At 44.0% G+C, this 21,119-nt stretch overlaps 1 protein-coding gene across 2 annotated transcripts in view; it reads left to right on the top strand.

The window, feature by feature from the left end:
* Positions 1-21,119, top strand: part of USP49 (ubiquitin specific peptidase 49) — a 109,711-nt gene that overhangs the window by 52,006 nt on the left and 36,586 nt on the right. For both annotated transcript variants that reach the window (XM_077295309.1, XM_077295308.1), the window contains exon 2: positions 13,786-15,139. In XM_077295309.1, the coding sequence (XP_077151424.1) occupies positions 13,814-15,139 (1,326 nt within the window). In that variant the 5' untranslated portion in view covers positions 13,786-13,813. The remainder of the gene's footprint in view (positions 1-13,785; positions 15,140-21,119) is intronic.

Here is a 21,119-nt window from a genome sequence, read left to right as displayed (position 1 = left end):
TTCTTCCAGGAACAGGATTTGTGAAGTCAGAAACTGATGTTTGTATCAGAGGAGCATGAAAATTTTCCTTCATTGGTACTATGGGGCCTAGGAAAACCCGTGAAAAACAACCCCATAGTATTATCCCTCCTCACCCAGTATTTGGCTCAATGCAGTCAGACAGATAATATTCTCCTGGTTTTCACCAAATCCAGACTTTTCAATCACGCTGCCAGATAACTGTGATTCTTCACTACTACACGGAACACTTTTCCACTGCTCCAGGGTACATTGGCAGTGTGTTTTACACTACTCCATCTGAGGCATGACATTGTGCTTGGTGATGTAAGGCTTCCATGCAGCAGCTCGACAATGGAAATCCATGTCATGAAGCTCTTGGTACTCTTTTTGTGCTGATGCAGTGGGGAAAATAATTATTTGATCCCTTGCTGATTTTCTAAGTTTGCCCACTAACAAAGACATGAACAGTATAATTTAAAGGGTAGCTTAATTTTAACATTGAGAGATAGAATATCAAAAATAAAATCAAGAAAATCACATTGTATAAATTTATTTGAATTTTGCTGCAGTGAGACATAAGTATTTATCCCTCTGGCAAACAAGACTTAATACTTGGTGGCAAAACCCTTGTTGGCAAGCACAGCAGTCAGACTTTTTTTTTTGTACTTGATGACGCTTGCACACATGTCTGGAGGAATTTTGGTCCACTCCTCTTTTCAGATAATCTCTAAATCATTAAGATTTTGAGGCTGTCACTTTGCCTCTCGGAGCTTTAACTCCCACCTTAAAGGGAACCTGTCACCCACCCCAGGTGTTTGTAACTAAAAGAGCCACCTTGTGCAGCACTGATGCTGCATTCTGACAAGGTGGCTCTTTTAGTTCGGGTCCCTGGCACTGCTGAAATAATCGTTTTTGAAATTTGTCCCTCATACCTTGAAATCGCCAGGGAGGTAGGACTTTCCCCACTAATTCAGACGCCTCCCAGCCATCATGCATGGCCTCTGCACGCCGGGCGTCGCATCCTCTTCCCTCATTAGCGTTCCCAGCGCCTGCGCTGTTTTTTTTTTTTTCAGGCATGCGCAGTTGCGCTGCCCTTCAAACTTACAGAGCAGGTGCCGGGAACGCTAATAAAGGAAGAGGAGGCGGTGCCCGGCGTGCAGAGACCTTGAGTGATGGCTGAGAGGCGTCTGGATTAGGGGGGGGGGGGAAGACCTGCCTCCCTGGCGATTTTGAGGTATGAGGGACAAATTTCAAAAACCGTTATTTCAGCAGTGCCAGGGAACCGAACTAAAAGACAGGTTCCCTTTTAAGTTTTCTATGGGATTAAGGTCTGAAGACTGGCTAGGCCACTCCATGACCTTAATGTGCTTCTTTTTGAACCACTCTTTTGTTGCCTTGGCTGTATGTTTTGAGTCATTGAGTCATGGCTGGGTCTTCCAGCAAGACATTTTGAATGTCCTGGTGGAGGGAAGCAGGTTGTCACTTAGGATTTTGAGGTACATGTCTCCATCCATTCTCTCATTGATGCGGTGAAGTAGTCCTGTGCACTTAGCAAAGAAACACCACCAAAACATAATGTTTCCACCTCCATGCTTGACTGTGGAGATGGTGTTCTTTGGGTCATAGGCAGCATTTCTCTTCCTCCAAACACGGCTAGTTGAGTTAATGCCACAGACCTCAATTTTTGTCTCATCTGACCACAGCACCTTCTCCCAATCACTCACAGAATCATCTAGGTGATCAATGGCTAACTTCAGACGGGCCTGCACATGTGCCTTCTTGGGCAGGGGGACCTTGTGGGCACTGCAGGATTTTAAACCTTTATGGCGTAATGTTAGTAATGGTTTTCTTGGTGACTGTGGTCCCTGCTGCCCTGAGATCATTAACAAGTTCCCCCCGTGTACTTTTAGGCTGATCTCTCACCTTCCTCATGATCAAGGATACCGCACGGGGTGAGATTTTGCATGGTGCCACAGATCGATGTCGATTGACAGTCATTTTGTATTTCTTCAATTTTCTTACTATTGCACAAAGTTGTCTCCTTCTCACCCAGCGACTTACTTATGGTTTTGTAGCCCATTCCAGCTTTGTGCAGGTCTATGATCTTGTCCATGATATCCTTATAAAGCTCTTTGGTCTTGCCCATGTTGTAGAGGTTAGAGTCTGACTGAGTCTGTGGACCAGAATCTTTTATACAGGTGACTATGTAAGGGTATGTTTCCATGTTCAGTATTTGCTGCGGATTGGACGCTGAGTACAGTCGCAGTGTCCAATCCGCAGAGTGCAGATGTTACAGCATTGTGGATGGGATTTTATGAAATCCCATCTCCGCTATGCGTTCAAAGACGCAGGTGGCAGACTTGCGTATGCACACATGCAGCGCATCTTGATAGACCGCAGCATGTCTATTTATTTCAGTCTCCGCAAGATAAATAGCACCGTCCTATGTATAGGATGCGGTGATTCAATGAACACATGCAGACTCTCCGCGCATACAAAAGCCGACAGCACTTTGGACGGAGCGGGTATCTGCTGCGTCCAAAGCGCTGCCTTTACGGAATGTTGAAACATAGCCTTAGGCTAAGTTCACATTGCGTTAAAGCAGCCCGTTTAAAAGGGCTGCGTTAACGCAAGTGCCGAAATTCGATCACGCTAGCGTAGATAGAGCTAGCAGATGCTCTATCTGCTCTAGCGGTGACGGACCCGGAAACGCTGCAGCCCGCGTCCCCGGGTCAGTCACTCAATGACAGCACATCGCGATGCGCCTAAAATAGTGCATAATGGCAGCGTTAACGGACTGCCTTACACCGCAGTGTATCGCAGTCTGTCTAACGGACTGGGGAAACATAATGTGAACCTGGCCTAAAACAACTGTAACGAGTCTCACAAATGGATGTAGAGACAGACTGCATGCTTAGGGCCTGGGTTTTATATCCCGTCCCTCTAGCAATGGTGCTGAATGAAAACGCTGGACTTCAATGGTTAACGTGTGTCTCAAAACTCTTGTGCATATAGTGTATATGAAACCGTGATGTGAGCAGTTCTGGACAGTCCTTTTAACGTGACGCTGGGCTTCTATAATATTGTGTCCACCTATAATGCCTCAACCCTCACAAGATGATTTCACACAATTGTATGTGTGAATACAGCAAATATTCCATTTTCGGTACTGCAGCTGTTGGATACTTCGCATTTTGGGGAAATTTTGACAATTGCTGAAAGCTTGAGTAATCCGTTCTGACATTTTCACTTCTTGCTCTCACTGTTTTTGCTTATAAGAAACCCTTTTCTCTGTCTGTTAGATGGCTGTGATGGTGGGAATAGTATCACGTTTTTTTTCCCACTGATAGCGATTTACTTGGTCCCTTGCAGATTGTAGGCCATTGCAGACAGTCCTCTGTCCCTATGTACTAGTCTGTGTGGCATCTAGTCTTGGTATGCTAATATCTAACTAAATCCTCTTTGCACCTTTCACATGTGTGGCTCCATAGACTATATCACAGAGATGAGCAGAGTTATGATGTGGATGGATTTTATTTTTTTTCTTGTCTGAAATGTGTATTCTGGTTGATGCAGAGCCTCCACACCACATGATGCTGATTGAAGCGAAGCTCCACTTTTGATTTTCATTGCTAATGAAAATATATCAGACAGGTTTTTTTACATTAAGCACTCTTTATGCTTCATACAATCACAATGGATCTTTACCCCTTGAAAGGAATCAATCACCAGGTTTTTGTCACCACTTTTCAGCGCAGCATGATGTAGGGGTAGAGACCCTGATTCCAGAGATGTATCCCTTATTGAGCTGCTTGCTGCAATTTTGATAAGCAGTAGTTTTATCTCATGAAGTTCTCTTAATATTCAGCTCTGTATAACCCTACCCCCAACACTGACTTGCAGCTTTCTGCCTATGCACAGTGTTCACAGAAAGCTTCCAATCGGTGGTGATGTTATAAACAGGTCATGAATGTGTAAGACTAGCTAAGAGCAGGTTTACTAGTCCTCTAGTGACCATCTCATACTGATTTAAAACAATAATTTTTATCATCGTTGCAGCAAGTAGCCCCGTAAGTTGCACATCGCTGGAATCAGTGACTGTCTATAGATTATTCTCCTCTCAGCTTAGGTGGCAAAATCTGGTGACAGATTCTCTTTAAGACACTATGATGTACAGTTATGGGCCACTGGAGGAAAATAAAAAAAATCTATATAATGCCACAGCAGTATATGCATCAGATGTATTGGGAAAGTGAAGTGTGAACAGATGCATTGGAGCAGTAGAAATAATGTAACAAGTGTACGGTTCCCCATGGTGATGATTGAGATAAGCATATATTCTTTTTAGAAAAGGTAATAAAGCCGTATGTGGGATGTGTTTGTATGCAAGAGCCAAACATGGTTCAAAGCTTAGAAAACAGTAGGGGAAAAAATATTGATTCAGGAGCAGAATGAATAATTGTGTGAAACTCTGATTTCTCACTTGATTGTTGCTAGTTTATAATGCAGAGCAAACAAAAAACCATTGGGGAGGGGGATATACATACTGTAGGTAAATTTTACATTCACACAGTACAAAGGCAGTGTTGGTCCATGTTAGGCTACTTTCACACTAGCGTCGGGCTCGGCCCGTCGCAGTGCGTCGGGCCGAGGTCACCGACGCTAGCGTTGTCTCCGCCACACAACGGGGGCAGCGGATGCATTTTTCCAGCGCATCTGCTGCCTCATTGTGAGGTGCGGGGAGGTGGGGGCGGAGTTCCGGCCGCGCATGCGCGGTCGGAAAAAGCGGACCGTCGGGAGCATAAACGTTACATGTAACGTTTTTTGCTCCCGACGGTCCGCCACAACACGGTGCAACTGTCGCACGACGGTTGCGACGTGTGTCAATGCGTCGCAAATGCGTTGCTAATGTTAGTCAATGCAGAAAAAACGCATCCTGCAAGCACTTTTGCAGGATGCGTTTTTTCGGCAAAACGACGCATTGCGACGTATTGCAGTTAACGCCAGTGTGAAAGTAGCCTTAGAGCTTGGCTATATCTATCTATGCACGTCAAAATCTGAAATACTGAATTTATGTATTTGTCTCCAAATAGTGATGCGGCGTCCATGCCTCTAAATTCTCCTGCAGCACCATCTGAGAGGTGCACACAGTGTAGCGGGCATGCCCTCTGTTTTATGACATGGAGAAAATTCACGGATTGCGAGGATTTTCTCGTGAAATAAACAGATATCCATATTGCACCAATGTATTTTAGATGTTTCCCGCAGGGTCTGAAGCCGCTTTTCTTTCCGTGTAAACTGAGGCATACATCAGGACACCACCCTTATACAGTGCTGTACATTGCCCCATGGGCTCCCAGGGTAAAGAGATTGTCTGGGCTGTGGGTTGGCTTCTGTGAAGATGTGCCATTCTCAGCTGCTGTCACCCCCGCAGGTCACTGTTCTGTCATCGGACCGTATTAATGCTTGCAGCAGTAAGCTGAGAAGAACGGCACATCACTGGAGAAACAGCTGATGGCACACTGTTCTGTTTACCTGAGAAATGCAGTTTTGTGACAGAAGAGCAGTGATGTCCTCACTTCTGGAGAAACATCTGATGGCGCGCTGTTCTGGTTACCTGAGAAATGCGGTTTTGTGACAGAAGAGCAGTGATGCCATCACTTCTGGAGAAACATCCGATGGCGCGCTGTTCTGGTTACCTGAGACATGCGGTTTTGTAACAGAAGAGCAGTGATGTCATCACTTCTGGAGAAACATCCGATGGCGCGCTGTTCTGGTTACCTGAGACATCAGGTTTTGTAACAGAAGAGCAGTGATGTCATCACTTCTGGAGAATCAGCCGATGGCGCGCTGTTCTGGTTACCTGAGACATGCGGTTTTGTGACAGAAGAGCAGTGATGCCATCACTTCTGAAGAAACATCCGATGGCGCGCTGTTCTGGTTACCTGAGACATGCGGTTTTGTGACAGAAGAGCAGTGATGCCATCACTTCTGGAGAAACATCCAATGGCGCGCTGTTCTGGTTACCTGAGACATGCGGTTTTGTGACAGAAGAGCAGTGATGCCATCACTTCTGGAGAAACATCCGATGGCGCGCTGTTCTGGTTGCCTGAGACATGCGGTTTTGTGACAGAAGAGCAGTGATGCCATCACTTCTGGAGAAACATCCGATGGCGCGCTGTTCTGGTTACCTGAGACATGCGGTTTTGTGACAGAAGAGCAGTGATGGCCTCACTTCTGGAGAAACATCCGATGGCGCGCTGTTCTGGTTACCTGAGAAATGCAGTTTTGTGACAGAAGAGCAGTGATGTCCTCACTTCTGGAGAAACATCCGATGGCGCGCTGTTCTGGTTACCTGAGACATGCGGTTTTGTGACAGAAGAGCAGTGATGCCATCACTTCTGGAGAAACATCCGATGGCGCGCTGTTCTGGTTACCTGAGACATGCGGTTTTGTGGCAGAAGAGCAGTGATGTCATCACTTCTGGAGAAACATCCGATGGCGCGCTGTTCTGGTTACCTGAGACATGCGGTTTTGTGGCAGAAGAGCAGTGATGTCATCACTTCTGGAGAAACATCCGATGGCGCGCTGTTCTGGTTACCTGAGACATGCGGTTTTGTGGCAGAAGAGCAGTGATGTCCTCACTTCTGGAGAAACATCCGATGGCGCGCTGTTCTGGTTACCTGAGACATGCGGTTTTGTGGCAGAAGAGCAGTGATGTCCTCACTTCTGGAGAAACATCCGATGGCGCGCTGTTCTGGTTACCTGAGACATGCGGTTTTGTGGCAGAAGAGCAGTGATGTTATCACTTCTGGAGAAACATCCGATGGCACGCTGTTCTGGTTACCTGAGACATGCGGTTTTGTGGCAGAAGAGCAGTGATGTTATCACTTCTGGAGAAACATCCGATGGCACGCTGTTCTGGTTACCTGAGACATGCGGTTTTGTGACAGAAGAGCAGTGATGTTATCACTTCTGATGTAGACGCAGACCACTGAGCTGCCTGCGCTGGATCCACAGGGCTGACAGTATAGCACATTATTTTCACAAGATCCAAGTCCACTGTTAAATTATTTAATCTGGATAACCTCTTAAACATACTCAACATGACATCCATTTTATTCGTTTTTTTGTGTGTTGCCTCCGTATAGAATTGGCTATTGTTTTCTATATACCTCCCTGCACTCCCACTGTTCTGGGTACCTTATCCGCCCTCCTATGGGCAGTGTCTTCATCCTGCTTCTTCTCATTGACTTGCCTGCACAGAAACAGGATGAAGACCCTGCCCATAAGAGGGCGGATAAGGTACCCAGAAGGGCGCAGGTGCGGAATTATTGTGCCACAACTGCACGTCACATGTTACTGGGCATGGAAGGGGGGTGCTATTATAATGAAGATGGGAGGCAGGGATGGCACCGCACGCCCTGGAGCCTGGAAGAAATCATTGATATAAAACATTAAACTCTGTTTCTCCACAACTAGACCGCAGCTATGAGGCATACAGGTAAGACTAGTTTAACCATTCTATTACCTGTATGTCCATAGTCATAGCTTGAAAGCGTCCAGAGGGTGACAGTCCCTTTAAAATTATTGAATGGAAACCTTTGGGATGCAAATTAAAACCTCAAGGCTTATAAGTAGGACTGTATAGAACTTCTAACTGTGGACTCAATGTCTGTCTGGGTGTTGAGGACCACAAAGCTATATACACTCAATATTGACATTTCAAAACCAATTAGGGAAAGTCCATAGAATTATGTAAATCTCTGGATCGATGGATATGTTACTGATTTGAAAACTTGTTTCCATGTTTCTTATAATTTGCATATCAGTAACATGTCCATCGATCCTGTGATTTCCATAGCTTCCACGACCTTTCACTTCTTGGTTTTGCAATTTCAATGTTAAGGCGTATATGCAGATGTGTTGTGCTCAGCACCCAGACAAGCTATATATAGTTTCAATACTGAAGAGTGTATTTAGAGGGGTTGAGTTTCTCAGTTTTAAAATACTTGTACCTTTTTATTTTTCAGTCTACTTTGGTTGGTTGCAGCGATTGTTTTAAATGCAGCAACAGAAACTCTATAATGTAGATTCTGAGGGGCTATGGCATAGCTGTGTATCTATGAACTATTTTCACAGCAAAATGATCACAATGGGGAGTGCACTGACGTTTCCTATTGGTCCAGAAGTACAATAAATATTTGTCTTGCACTTTTTTCACATAGACAGTAGCAGAATAGATTCACCTAGCTCAGGGGTTGGGCAGTTAATTTTACAGAGGGGCTACATGAGTACATGAGAGAATGTGACTGTTGTGGAGGGCTGAACCCATAGGTTGAAATTAATTCAGCTCAATATTAACCCCTTTACAGCCTTAGACGTATCCATACAACCAGGTCGCCTGGTACTTAAAGAGAATCTGTCACCTTATTTTTGCCCTATGAGGGTATGTGCACACGTCAGGATTTCTTCAGGAATTTTTACGTTTTTTTTTTGCGGATTTCCCCAATAAAAACGCTATAATACCGCATGAAAAAACGCATACATTATGCATCCTATCCTTTAGAATGCATTCCGCATTTTTTGTGCAAATGTTGCGTTTTTTTCCGCAAAAAAAACGCATTCCGGAAAAAGAAGCAACATGTTCATTATTTTTGCAGATTTCCCATGAAATTGGAGTGTCAGGAAAAAAACGCAAAAAATCCGCAAAAAAACCCCGCACAAAAAACGCGCAAAAAAACGCATGCGGATTTCTGGCAGAAATGTCCGGATTTTGTCAGGAAAATTTCTGCAAGAAATCCTGACGTGTGCACATACCCTAAACTGCGGCCACCGACATCAGGGGCTTATCTCCAGCATTCTGTAATGCTGTAGATAAGCCCCCTGATGTAACCTGAAAGATAAGAAAAACAAGTTAGATTATTCTCACCCAGGGTCGGTCCCGGTTCGAGTCCGATGGGCGTCGCAGGTCCGGGACCGGCGCCTCCCATTTCCATACGATTTCATCATCCTCCTTGCTAGCATTTAGTTAGATCATGCACAGTGCATGATCTAACTACCATAACTTGTCTGCAGGGCTGACAGGTTATAAATTATAGCAAGTCTACTGCATTGCCATACCTTACAACTGCAAACAGACTGCAAAATGTGGGACTAAGTAGAAAAAAACAGTGAAAAAGTTGTAAAAATAATTTGTTAAAAATCATTAAATTATATATATATTATACACAGTACAGACCAAAAGTTTGGACACACCTCATTTAAAGATTTTTCTGTATTTTCTTGACTATGAAAATTGTACATTCACACTGAAGGCATCAAAACTATGATTTAACACATGTGGAATTATATACTTAATTTCAGTTGTTTTACACTTTTTTGTTATGTCTTATATTCTAGGTTTTTCAAGGTAGCCGCCTTTTGCTTTGATGACTGCTTTGCACACTCTTGGCATTCTCTTGATGAGCTTCAAGAGATAGTCACCGGAAATGGTCTTCCAACAGTTTTAAAAATTGTGCTGATATAAAGTAGACGTGGGAAATGTTGTTTATTAACTACTAGCTGCAGAGCCTGGCGTTTCCTGGGCATAGTAACTTACTGTGGTTAGTTATAGCACCTCACGCCTCTCATTTTCCCCCTCACGCCTCTCATTTTCCCCCTCACATGTCTCATTTTCCCCCTCACATGTCTCATTTTCCCCCTCACGTCTCTCATTTTCCCCCTCACGTCTCTCATTTTCCCCCTCACGTCTCTCATTTTCCCCCTCACGTCTCTCATTTTCCCCCTTACGCCCTCTCATTTTGCACTCACACTTCTCATTTTCCCCTCAGTATATACCTGTATGTCATCTCCCCTGTATATAGTATACTAGATGGTAGCCCAATTCTCACGCATCGGGTGTTCTAGAATATGTATATAGTTTATTTATGAAGATTTTAGAATAATACATTGAATACACAGGATTCGCCCGGCCGCGACCAATTAGCGAAGCGTGGTTCAAATCCCGCGCCAATTTGCGGCCGGACTGCGCCTGTCGCTGATTGTTCGCGGCCGGCCATGTAGTATATAACAGGCCACGTAGTATATTGCACAGCCACGTAGTATATTGCACAGCCCACGGAGTATATAGCACAGCCCACGGAGTATATAGCACAGCCACGTAGTATATAACACAGCCCACGGAGTATATAGCACAGCCACGTAGTATATAGCACAGCCCACGGAGTGTATAACAGCCCACATAGCATATAACAGCCACGTAGTTTATAACAGCCAGCGTAGCATATAACACAGCTCATGTAGTATATAACAGCCCACGCACGTAGTGTATAACACAGGCCATGTAGTATATTGCACAGCCCACGCAGTATATTGCACAGCCCACGTAGTATATAGCACAGCCCACGTAGTATATAGCACAGCCCACGTAGTATATAGCACAGCCCACGTAGTGTATATAGCACAGCCCACGTAGTATATAGCACAGCCCACGTATTATGTTGCACTGCTCACGTATTATGTTGCACTGCCCACGTATTATGTTGCACTGCCCACGTATTATGTTGCACTGCCCACGTATTATGTTGCACTGCCCACGTATTATGTTGCACAGCCCACGTATTATGTTGCACAGCCCACGTATTATGTTGCACAGCCCACGTATTATGTTGCACAGCCCACGTATTATGTTGCACAGCCCACGTATTATGTTGCACAGCCCACGTATTATGTTGCACAGCCCACGTATTATTATAGTATATACCTGTATGTCATCTCCCCTGTATATAGTATATACCTGTATGTCCACTAGACCTTAAGCAGCTTGGATTGTCTGTCTCTCCACTTTTCCTCCCGACTTTGGGACCTTCATTTCCAAGGTCTAGTGTGAAGTATCCACAATCAATGATGGTTTCGAGAGCTATGGTATCTGCTGGTGTATGTCCACTGTGTTTTATCAAGACCAAAGTTAGCGCAGTCCTCTACCAGGAAATTTTAGAGCACTTCATGCTTCCCTCTGCCGACAAGCTTTTTTGAGATGGAAATTTCATTCTCCAGAAGGACTTGGCACCTGTCCACACTGCCAAAAGTACCAATACCTGGTTTAAAACCAACAGTATCGCTGTGCTTGATGGGCCAGCAAACGTGTCTAACCTTGACCCCATAGATAATCTATGGACTATTGTCAAGAGGAAGATGAGACACCAGACCCAACAATGCAGATGAGTTGAAGGCTGCTATCAAAGCAACCTGGTCTTCCTTAAAGGGAACCTATCACCCCGTTTTTTTTCGGTATGAGATAAAAATACTGTTAAATAGGGCCTGAGCTGTGCATTACAATAGTGTAGTTTGTGGACCCCGATTCCCCACCTATGCTGCCGAAATACGTTACCAAAGTAGTCATTTTCGCCTGTCAATCAGGCTGGTCAGGTCGGATGGGCGTGGCTTCTTCCCCCAGATATTGCGTAGTTTTCCGTTGGTGGCGTAGTGGTGTGCGCATGTCCAACGTCCCCAATCCTGCACGGGGGGGTGAAAATAGCAGCGATGTCCGTTATTCCATTGGTGGTCGGTGGGCGCGGCCATCTTCCTTTGGCCGCGCGTGCGCAGAAGCGGCGCTCTGCTGGCCGCGGCTTCAGGAAAATGGCCGCCGCGATCTCCATCTGCGCACGCGCGGCATCCCGCGGCCATTTTCCTGAAGCCGCGGCCAGCAGAGCGCCGCTTCTGCGCACGCGCGGCCAAAGGAAGATGGCCGTGCCCACCGACCACCAATGGAATAACGGACATCGCTGCTATTTTCACCCCCCCGTGCAGGATTGGGGACGTTGGACATGCGCACACCACTACGCCACCAACGGAAAACTACGCAATATCTGGGGGAAGAAGCCACGCCCATCCGACCTGACCAGCCTGATTGACAGGCGAAAATGACTACTTTGGTAACGTATTTCGGCAGCATAGGTGGGGAATCGGGGTCCACAAACTACACTATTGTAATGCACAGCTCAGGCCCTATTTAACAGTATTTTTATCTCATACCGAAAAAAACGGGGTGATAGGTTCCCTTTAACACATCAGCAATGCCACTGGCTGATTGCCTCCAAGCCAAGCTGCATTTACGCAGTAATTGATGCAAAAGTAGCCGCAACCAAGTATTGATTGCATTTAGTGGATGTACATTTCCGTAGGCCAACATTTCGGATTTTAAAATCATTTTTTCAAGCTGGTGTTATAAAGTATTCTAATTTACTGAGATAATGACTTTTTGATTTTCATTGGCTGTAAGCCATAATTATCAACATTAACAGAAATAAACACTTGAAATAGATCACTTTGTTTGTAATAACTCTATCTAATATGAGTTTCGCTTTTTGTATTGAAGAACTGAAATAAATAAACATTTTGAAGATATTCTAATTTTATGAGGTGTGTGTATAATTAGAACATAACTCTGATTTAAGGGCACAAAAAATTAGTTTGAAAAATGCAACATTCTTGCCAAATTTCTATTTTTTTCATAAATAAACGCAAGTCATATCGAATACATTTTACCACCATCATGAAGTACAATATGTCACGAAAAAACATTCTCAGAATCAGTGGGATCCGTTGAAGCGTTTGAGGTATTACCTCATAAAGTGACACTGGTCAGAATTGTGATATTTGGCCTGGTCATTAACTTGCAAACAGCCTTCGGGGGAGGGTTAAAGGGGTTTATTCAATTATTAATAATTATCACTTAATTTTGAGCAGAATTAAGTACACTGACATCACCCTACATAGCCTCTTGTATACCAACTGAGCCACCACACATGGAGAAAAATAAAATGCCACATACTCTCCTTGCTCCTGTTCCCTCAGCTCTCTGATCCCTGCTCTGGTAGACTGACTCCGCAGTGCACAGCTAACATGATGAAATGACGTCATCGCGTCTACTGTCTCATATACTGATTGGTGGAAGAAAAGGCTGGTGGCCCCATCTTCACCACCAGTGTATTCACTACTGTCTGCATCCTGAAGATGCGAATAGCGGTGGCATCGGGTGGGGGAGGGCGTGGTGCGGCCCATGGGCCACTGTCTCGGTCTGCGGGCTGGACGGGAACAGCCAGAGGGCCAGATGTGGCCCGAGCCACTCTTTGCCCAGGTCTGACCTAGCTAGTCTTAGTGTGTTTTTTGTTTTTTTTACACTTCAATACTGGAGACCCTTGTGTTATAGTTGCCAACTGTTGTCTTCAGCTGTTCCTGGCATGGCCACTGTCCAGTGCTACCAGCTTGTGACCACTACTTCTGACTGTCTGTAGGTCAGGGGTAACGATCACCAGCTCTCAATGTAAGTCTTATGAGATCCTCGTTCTGGCTCTCATAGACTTACATTGATTCGTGACTTCTGAAATGACCAGCAAACACTAGAGCGATGCGGATGGTCACCACCTGGTGTTGACCGACCAGAGCGGCGCCAATAAAAGATGAAGAATGTGGCAGGTAAGTATGAGACTAGTTATGTGTAACTTAGATTAGTAGCACCACTCCAGTGCTGCAATAAAACAAAACACTGGAGTGGAACCTTAAGCCTGGGGAATTGATTCGCCAGTTAATCAGAATCTGCAAAATGCAAATCATTCAATAAGATCAGTGATTTCTAGTGAGGAATCTGCACTGTACTTCTTACTTGGTAAAATAAAGTAACTTGTAACAATGCATTACAAATGTTTCTAGTCTGTATGACTATGGTGTTTTTTGTTTTTGCATTGGACATTTTTTTAAATATTTTTTTTTTCTCTATTTAAGAGTGTTCTGTGGGATCTTCTTGTGAGACATGGATAGATGTAAACACGTGGGACGTCTACGGTTGGCGCAAGACCACTCCATCCTAAATCCTCAGAAATGGCGCTGTGTAGACTGTAATACAAAAGAATCCGTGTGGGCATGTCTTAAGTGTTCACATGTGGCTTGTGGTAGTTATATTGAAGAGCATGCCTTGCGACACTTTCAGGAAAGCAGCCACCCCTTGGTTATGGAGGTGCATGAACTATATGTCTTCTGCTACTTGTGCCAGGACTATGTGTTAAATGATAACCCAGAGGGAGACTTAAAGCTACTGAGAAGTGCACTTTCTGCTGTACGGAGTCAAAAGCAGGAAGCTTCAAGTCGCAGAAGCTTGAGATCACAAACTACAGCCAGGGAAGGGTCTGGATGCCATAGGTCATTACAAGGGCAGCCATTGATGCTTAAGGCATTACGTCATAGACGCCAAACCTTGTTGACAAAGGCACTACGGCTTTGGTTTGAAAAATCTTCTAGGGGACAGCTGAAATTGGAAGAAAGAAAACACCAGGCAGAACTTGAGAAGAAAAAAGAAGAGGCTAGGTTAAGGAGACTGGAAGTAAAACGGCGTCTTTTAGAAGAACTTGCAAACACCCCCCCTAGGAAAAGTGCCCGTCTGCTATCACATACGCACAGGGATAGCCTTATTCCTCGAAAATTCAGGGACATGACAACCAGCAGTTCTGCTTCAAGGAAGGAAGCCCAAAGACGGTTTAACCAGCTGTATTCCATCAAGCCTACTGTGACTCCTGGAGTGACTGGGCTTCGCAACCTTGGAAACACCTGCTATATGAACTCTATACTGCAAGTGTTGAGCCACCTGCAGAAGTTCAGGGAATGCTTCCTCACCCTGGACCCCAGTGAGAAGGAAGAACTGTTGGCAAATAAAGGCACCAATGGCAAGCACCGTACGGGTAACATTGCTTCAGGGTACCCACCTGGGGGCCATGGACTAAATGGTGGGGGGTCATCAATCAAAAAAAACCTGGAGCTAATTCAAGCCAAGGAACCCAGCACCAAACAACTGTCCCTCTGCCATGAACTGCACACACTCTTCCGTGTAATGTGGTCAGGGAAGTGGGCGCTGGTTTCGCCCTTTGCCATGTTGCATTCTGTGTGGAGTCTCATACCAGCTTTCAGGGGATATGACCAACAAGATGCCCAGGAGTTCCTATGTGAGCTGCTGGACAAAGTGCAACAAGAACTGGAGTCTGAAGGTAGCAAGCACAGGATACTTATCCCCATCTCCCAGAGGAAGCTCACCAAACAGGTGCTGAAGGTAGTAAACACAATATTCCACGGACAACTGCTCAGTCAGGTGAGAACCCATTCTGTTGCAAACTACCCAAATATTTCAACTGTTTTATTCTGCTGTTTACATCTGTGCTTTTGGATGGTATATGTTTGTTTTTTTTGTTGTTTTTTTGTTTCCTTATTTAATTAGAGTAGAATGGAAATTCAAAGGTTTAACAGAATGTCCATGATGGATGAACATTAGCTTTATAGGAGTTTCACATTCTCATGATAGTTGTCACCAGGTGCAGTTCATTGTAAAAAATATACACTGTGCTTTACTCACCCTTCCAGTGTCTGTTGTCTGCAACGCTGATGTCACATCAACGGCGCTGCAGCCAATCCGTGAGCTCAGCGGCTTGTGCTGTCTACTCGGGCAGAGCCATGAAGTTCAGTTCTGTCAAAGTGACGCTACAGACACTGGGTTGCAGTGATGGAGGGTGAGTAAAGCACAGCTTGTTTGTGGTTTTGTCTTTGTTGTTTAAAAGAAAAAACCTTTGATGGGGTCTGTCTGATTTTAATCAGTGTCATTTTAATAGAAATAAGACCTTTATGCAACCTCCATAACATATATGACCAAGAACAAACGCCTTCACTGCCATGAGTTTTTAGACAATTTTCACGTCTTGTATAAATGAGACTTGAAATATGTTTAAAAACAACGAAAATTGTTTGTGGCTAAAATTCTGCCCCAAGCTGAGTTCTAGATATACATTTTTTTATGTAGTTGAACACTTAAAATCAGGGGGCATAAAGAAAAAGCACAAGTGGATAGAGTATATTGTGCCCAAAATAAATGTATTAAAATTAAACAAAAATAAGTACTGCTTTATGATGCCATGCCCCCTGATGATGAAACAGCGAAACATTTGTTGGGTGCTAGATTACTATATTTTTTCCAACTTGTTTGACAGCCTGCTCAATTTATAGGGAATTGTCTGTCCGATTTCTTAATAAAGTAGTGACTGTTCTGTCTGTATCCTGTATTAGCACGGTTTGCACAATTTCTGTTTGGTTCATTCAAAGGATATGTCCCCTCATAGTGTAGCAACACCTTGCCTTTAATGTTTGTTTTCGTATATTTTTGCTTCATTTTTGTATATATAATACATTTAGCCACAATAGACTTTCAGCTCAGCTTTATGCCCTTTGATTAAATGTTCATGTAAAATTGAGTTTTAGCCCTTATAACTACAAGTGTGCATCTGTATTGGGATACTCTTAATGTATGAAAGTTTCTGCAGTGTACAGTGGGGCAAAAAAGTATTTAGTCAGTCAGCAATAGTGCAAGTTCCACCACTTAAAAAGATGAGAGGCGTCTGTAATTTACATCATAGGTAGACCTCAACTATGGGAGACAAACTGAGAAAAAAAAATCCAGAAAATCACAGTCTGTTTTTTTAACATTTAATTTGCATATTATGGTGGAAAATAAGTATTTGGTCAGAAACAAAATTTCATCTCAATACTTTGTAAAATATCCTTTGCTGGCAATGACAGAGGTCAAACGTTTTCTATAAGTCTTCACAAGGTTGCCACACACTGTTGTTGGTATGTTGGCCCATTCCTCCATGCAGATCTCCTCTAGAGCAGTGATGTTTTTGGCTTTCGCTTGGCAACACGGACTTTCAACTCCCTCCAAAGGTTTTCTATAGGGTTGAGATCTGGAGACTGGCTAGGCCACTCCAGGACCTTGAAATGCTTCTTACGAAGCCACTCCTTCGTTGCCCTGGCGGTGTGCTTTGGATCATTGTCATGTTGAAAGACCCAGCCACGTTTCATCTTCAATGCCCTTGCTGATGGAAGGAGGTTTGCACTCAAAATCTCACGATACATGGCCCCATTCATTCTTTCATGTACCCGGATCAGTCGTCCTGTCCCCTTTGCAGAGAAACAGCCCCAAAGCATGATGTTTCCACCACCATGCTTTACAGTAGGTATGGTGTTTGATGGATGCAACTCAGTATTCTTTGTCCTCCAAACACGACAAGTTGTGTTTCTACCAAACAGTTCCAGTTTGGTTTCATCAGACCATAGGACATTCTCCCAAAACTCCTCTGGATCATCCAAATGCTCTCTAGCAAACTTCAGACGGGCCCGGACATGTACGGCTTAAGCAGTGGGACACGTCTGGCACTGCAGAATCTGAGTCCGTGGTGGCGTAGTGTGTTACTTATGGTAGGCCTTGTTACATTGGTCCCAGCTCTCTGCAGTTCATTCACTAGGTCCCCCCGCGTGGTTCTGGGATTTTTGCTCACCGTTCTTGTGATCATTCTGACCCCACGGGGTGGGATTTTGCATGGAGCCCCAGATCGAGGGAGATTATCAGTGGTCTTGTATGTCTTCCATTTTCTAATTATTGCTCCCACTGTTGATTTCTTCACTCCAAGCTGGTTGGCTATTGCTGATTCAGTCTTCCCAGCCTGGTGCAGGGCTACAATTTTGTTTCTGGTGTCCTTTGACAGCTCTTTGGTCTTCACCATAGTGGAGTTTGGAGTCAGACTGTTTGAGGGTGTGCACAGGTGTCTTTTTATACTGATAACAAGTTTAAACAGGTGCCATTACTACAGGTAATGAGTGGAGGAAAGAGGAGACTCTTAAAGAAGAAGTTACAGGTCTGTGAGAGCCAGAAATCTTGATTGTTTGTTTCTGACCAAATACTTATTTTCCACCATAATATGCAAATTAAATGTTAAAAAAACAGACAATGTGATTTTCTGGATTTTTTTTACTCAGTTTGTCTCCCATAGTTGAGGTCTACCTATGATGTAAATTACAGACGCCTCTCATCTTTTTAAGTGGTGGAACTTGCACTTTTGCTGACTGACTAAATACTTTTTTGCCCCACTGTATAAGTTCATTTTTGAGCCTAGAGGAGATTTGATATGAATTTGATTTCCCAACTATGTTTTTTTCTAAGGAAAGCTAATTATTAGTTTGATTGAGGTGAGGCATCACTTCAGGTGAAGATCTCCCCAAGCAAGACCCTCACACAGCTGTCTGTGGAAAAATAGGTTATACCGCACATGGTGATGCAAAAACAAATTATTAAAAAAAATAATTATTATTTTATAGTGTGCAAAAATAACGTATACTGCACAGTGAACGGTGTTTAAAAAAAAAAAAATTAAAAAAATCTTGAACTCCTGTTTATTTCCAAATGGTTCTATAAGGTCCTGTCTGAGTTGTGTATTATACCCTTACGTAAGTTAGCCTAGCCTTTTAAAAGCAATCGAAAATGTTATGCCAACTGACATACAGCAAAATCTACACACTCAAATCCAAGTGCCCCACGGTTTCAAAAATGGGGTGACTGGTGGAATATTTTGGCACCATAGCGGCTCTCCAAATGTGACATGGCGTCTGCAATCCATTCTAGCCAAAATTGTGCTTCAACAGTCAACTTGCTTCCCTTTCCTGCTCAACTGTTTGGTTGCATGGCTGTTTGCTCAATAAATTGTACAGTCCATTTCCTTCTATTAACCTTGTCAAAATGCAACATTTGAGGCTAAAGTAACATCTTCAAGTACAACGAAAAAAAAAAAAATTCTTTTTTTATTACACTTTGTTAATTTGTGAACCGCCAGAAGGATTTAATAAACTTCTTGAATGTGGTTTTGAATACATTGAGAGGTGCAGTTTTTAAAGTGGGGTTTTGGTTGATGGTTTTCTGACATACAGTGGGTACGGAAAGTATTCAGACCCCTTTACATTTTTCACTCTTTTTTTGAAATTACCAAATGGCTGCAATGAAACAAAGTTCATTTTTCACATTAATGTACACTCTGCATCCCATCTTGACTGAAAAAAAACAGAAATGCAGAAATTTTTGCAAATTTAATAAAAAAGAAAAACTGAAATATCACATGGTCATAAGTATCCAGACCCTTTGCTCAGACACTCATAGTTAAGTCACATGCTGCCATTTCCTTGTGATCCTCTTTGACATGGTTCTACTCTTTCATTGGTCCAGCTGTGTTTAATTAAACTGATAGGACTTGATTTGGAAAGGCACACACCTGTCTATGTAAGACCTCACAGCTCACAGTGCATGTCAGACCAAATGAGAATCATGAGGTCAAAGGAACTGGCCAAGGAGCTCAGAGACAGAATTGTGGCAAGGCACAGATCTGGCCAAGATTACAACAGAATTTCTGCAGCACTCAAGTTTCCTAAGAGCACAGTGGCCTCCATAATCCTTAAATAGAAGACGTATGGAACCACCAGAAGTCTTCCTAGACCTGGCCGTCCAGCCAAACTGAGCAATGAGTTGGAGAAGAGCCTTGGTGAGAGGTAAAGAACCCCAAGATCACTGTGGCTGAGCTCCAGAGATGCATTAGGGAGATGGGAGAAAGTTCCACAATGTCAGCTATCACTGCAGCCCTCCACCAGTCGGGCCTTTATGGCAGAGTGGCCCAATGGAAGCATCTCCTCAGTGCAAGACATATGAAAGCCCACATAGAGTTCGCTATAAAACATGGAGGACTCCCAGACTATGAGAAATAAGATTCTCTGGTCTGATAAGACGAAGATAGACCTTTTTGGTGATTAATTCTAAGTGGTATGTGTTGAGAAAATCGGGCACTGCTCATCACCTGCCCAATACAATCCCAACAGTGAAACGTGGTGGCAGCATAATTCTATGGGGGTGTCTTTCAGCTGCAGGGACAAGGACGACTGGTTGTCATGGAAGGAAACATGAATGCGGCCAAGTACAGAGATATCCTCGTTGAAAACCTCTTCCAGAGTGCTCTGGACCTCAGACTTGGCCTAAGGTTCACCTGCCAACAAGACTCTGACCCTAAGCACACAGCTAAAATAGCAAAGGAGTGGTTTCAGAACAACTCTGTGACCATTCTTGACTGGCCCAGCCAGAGCCCTGACCTAAACCCAATTGAGCATCTCTGGAGAGACGAAAATGGCTGTCCACCAACGTTCACCATCCAACCTGATGGAACTGGAGAGGATCTGCAAGGAGGAATGGCAGAGGATCCCCAAATCCAGGTGTGAAAAACTTGCATCATTCCCAAGAAGACTCATGGCTGTACTAGCTCAAAAGGGTGCTTCTACTCAGTACTGAGCAAAGGGTCTGAATACTTATGACCAGAGGAGGGGAACCACACCACATCACATCATTATAATGACTTTGAAGGGTCTATATGACAGAAAATACCCAAAAGACCATTCTAAAAACTCCACCCTTCAAAGTGTTCAAAACAATATTCAAGAAGTTTATTAACCCTTCAGTTGCTTTATGAGAACTGAATTAACATGGAAGGAAAAAGTGAATATTTAACTTTTTTTCACATATTTATTTTAGACCCAAACTTTATTTTCACAACCGTAACAGGAGAAAATGGACCACAAAATTTATCCAGAGTACGCAGATTCCCCATATGTGGGAGAAATCCACTGTTTAGGTGCACGGCAAGGCTCGGAAGGGAAGGATCGGCATTTGACTTTTTGAATGTGAAATTGTCTGGAATCAAGAGCGGACTCCATGTCGCATTCGGAGAGCCTCTGGTGTGCTTAAACAGTGGTGACCCCATTTTGGAGACTAGACCCCCTGGATAAAATCCTTGAGTAGTGTGGTGAGCATTTTGAACCCATAGGTACGACACAGAATTTGATAGCATTAGGTTGTCATATTGAATATGTCGTCATTAGTGTTGAACGCAAGTGCTTGCTACTCCAGTTTGCATCGCGTGCTCGGGTATGCACCGAGTATCGCAGGTGCTCAATAACATGCTGGCGTCCCTGCCCCACATGTTTTGTAGCTGTTAGACACCCCCAAAAAATGGGATCCGTGATACTTCGTGCATACCCGAGCATCCATCAGCTATCACAGTGATCAAAAAGGAACCAATAGGAAAAACCCTTCATTGTTGCTGGGTACCGGACGGCAGATCTCAGCAGGCACGTACTGCACGTGCACCCGCCATTTACTTTCAGGAAGATGATGTAGAGGGCCGGAGCAGGAGGGCCCAGGGATGGCAGAGTGGGAA

Source organism: Ranitomeya variabilis, chromosome 3, assembly GCF_051348905.1.
Source record: "Ranitomeya variabilis isolate aRanVar5 chromosome 3, aRanVar5.hap1, whole genome shotgun sequence".
NCBI lineage: Eukaryota > Metazoa > Chordata > Amphibia > Anura > Dendrobatidae > Ranitomeya > Ranitomeya variabilis.
Note: the sequence above shows the minus strand (reverse complement) of the source record. Positions and strands in the feature narration are given on the sequence as shown.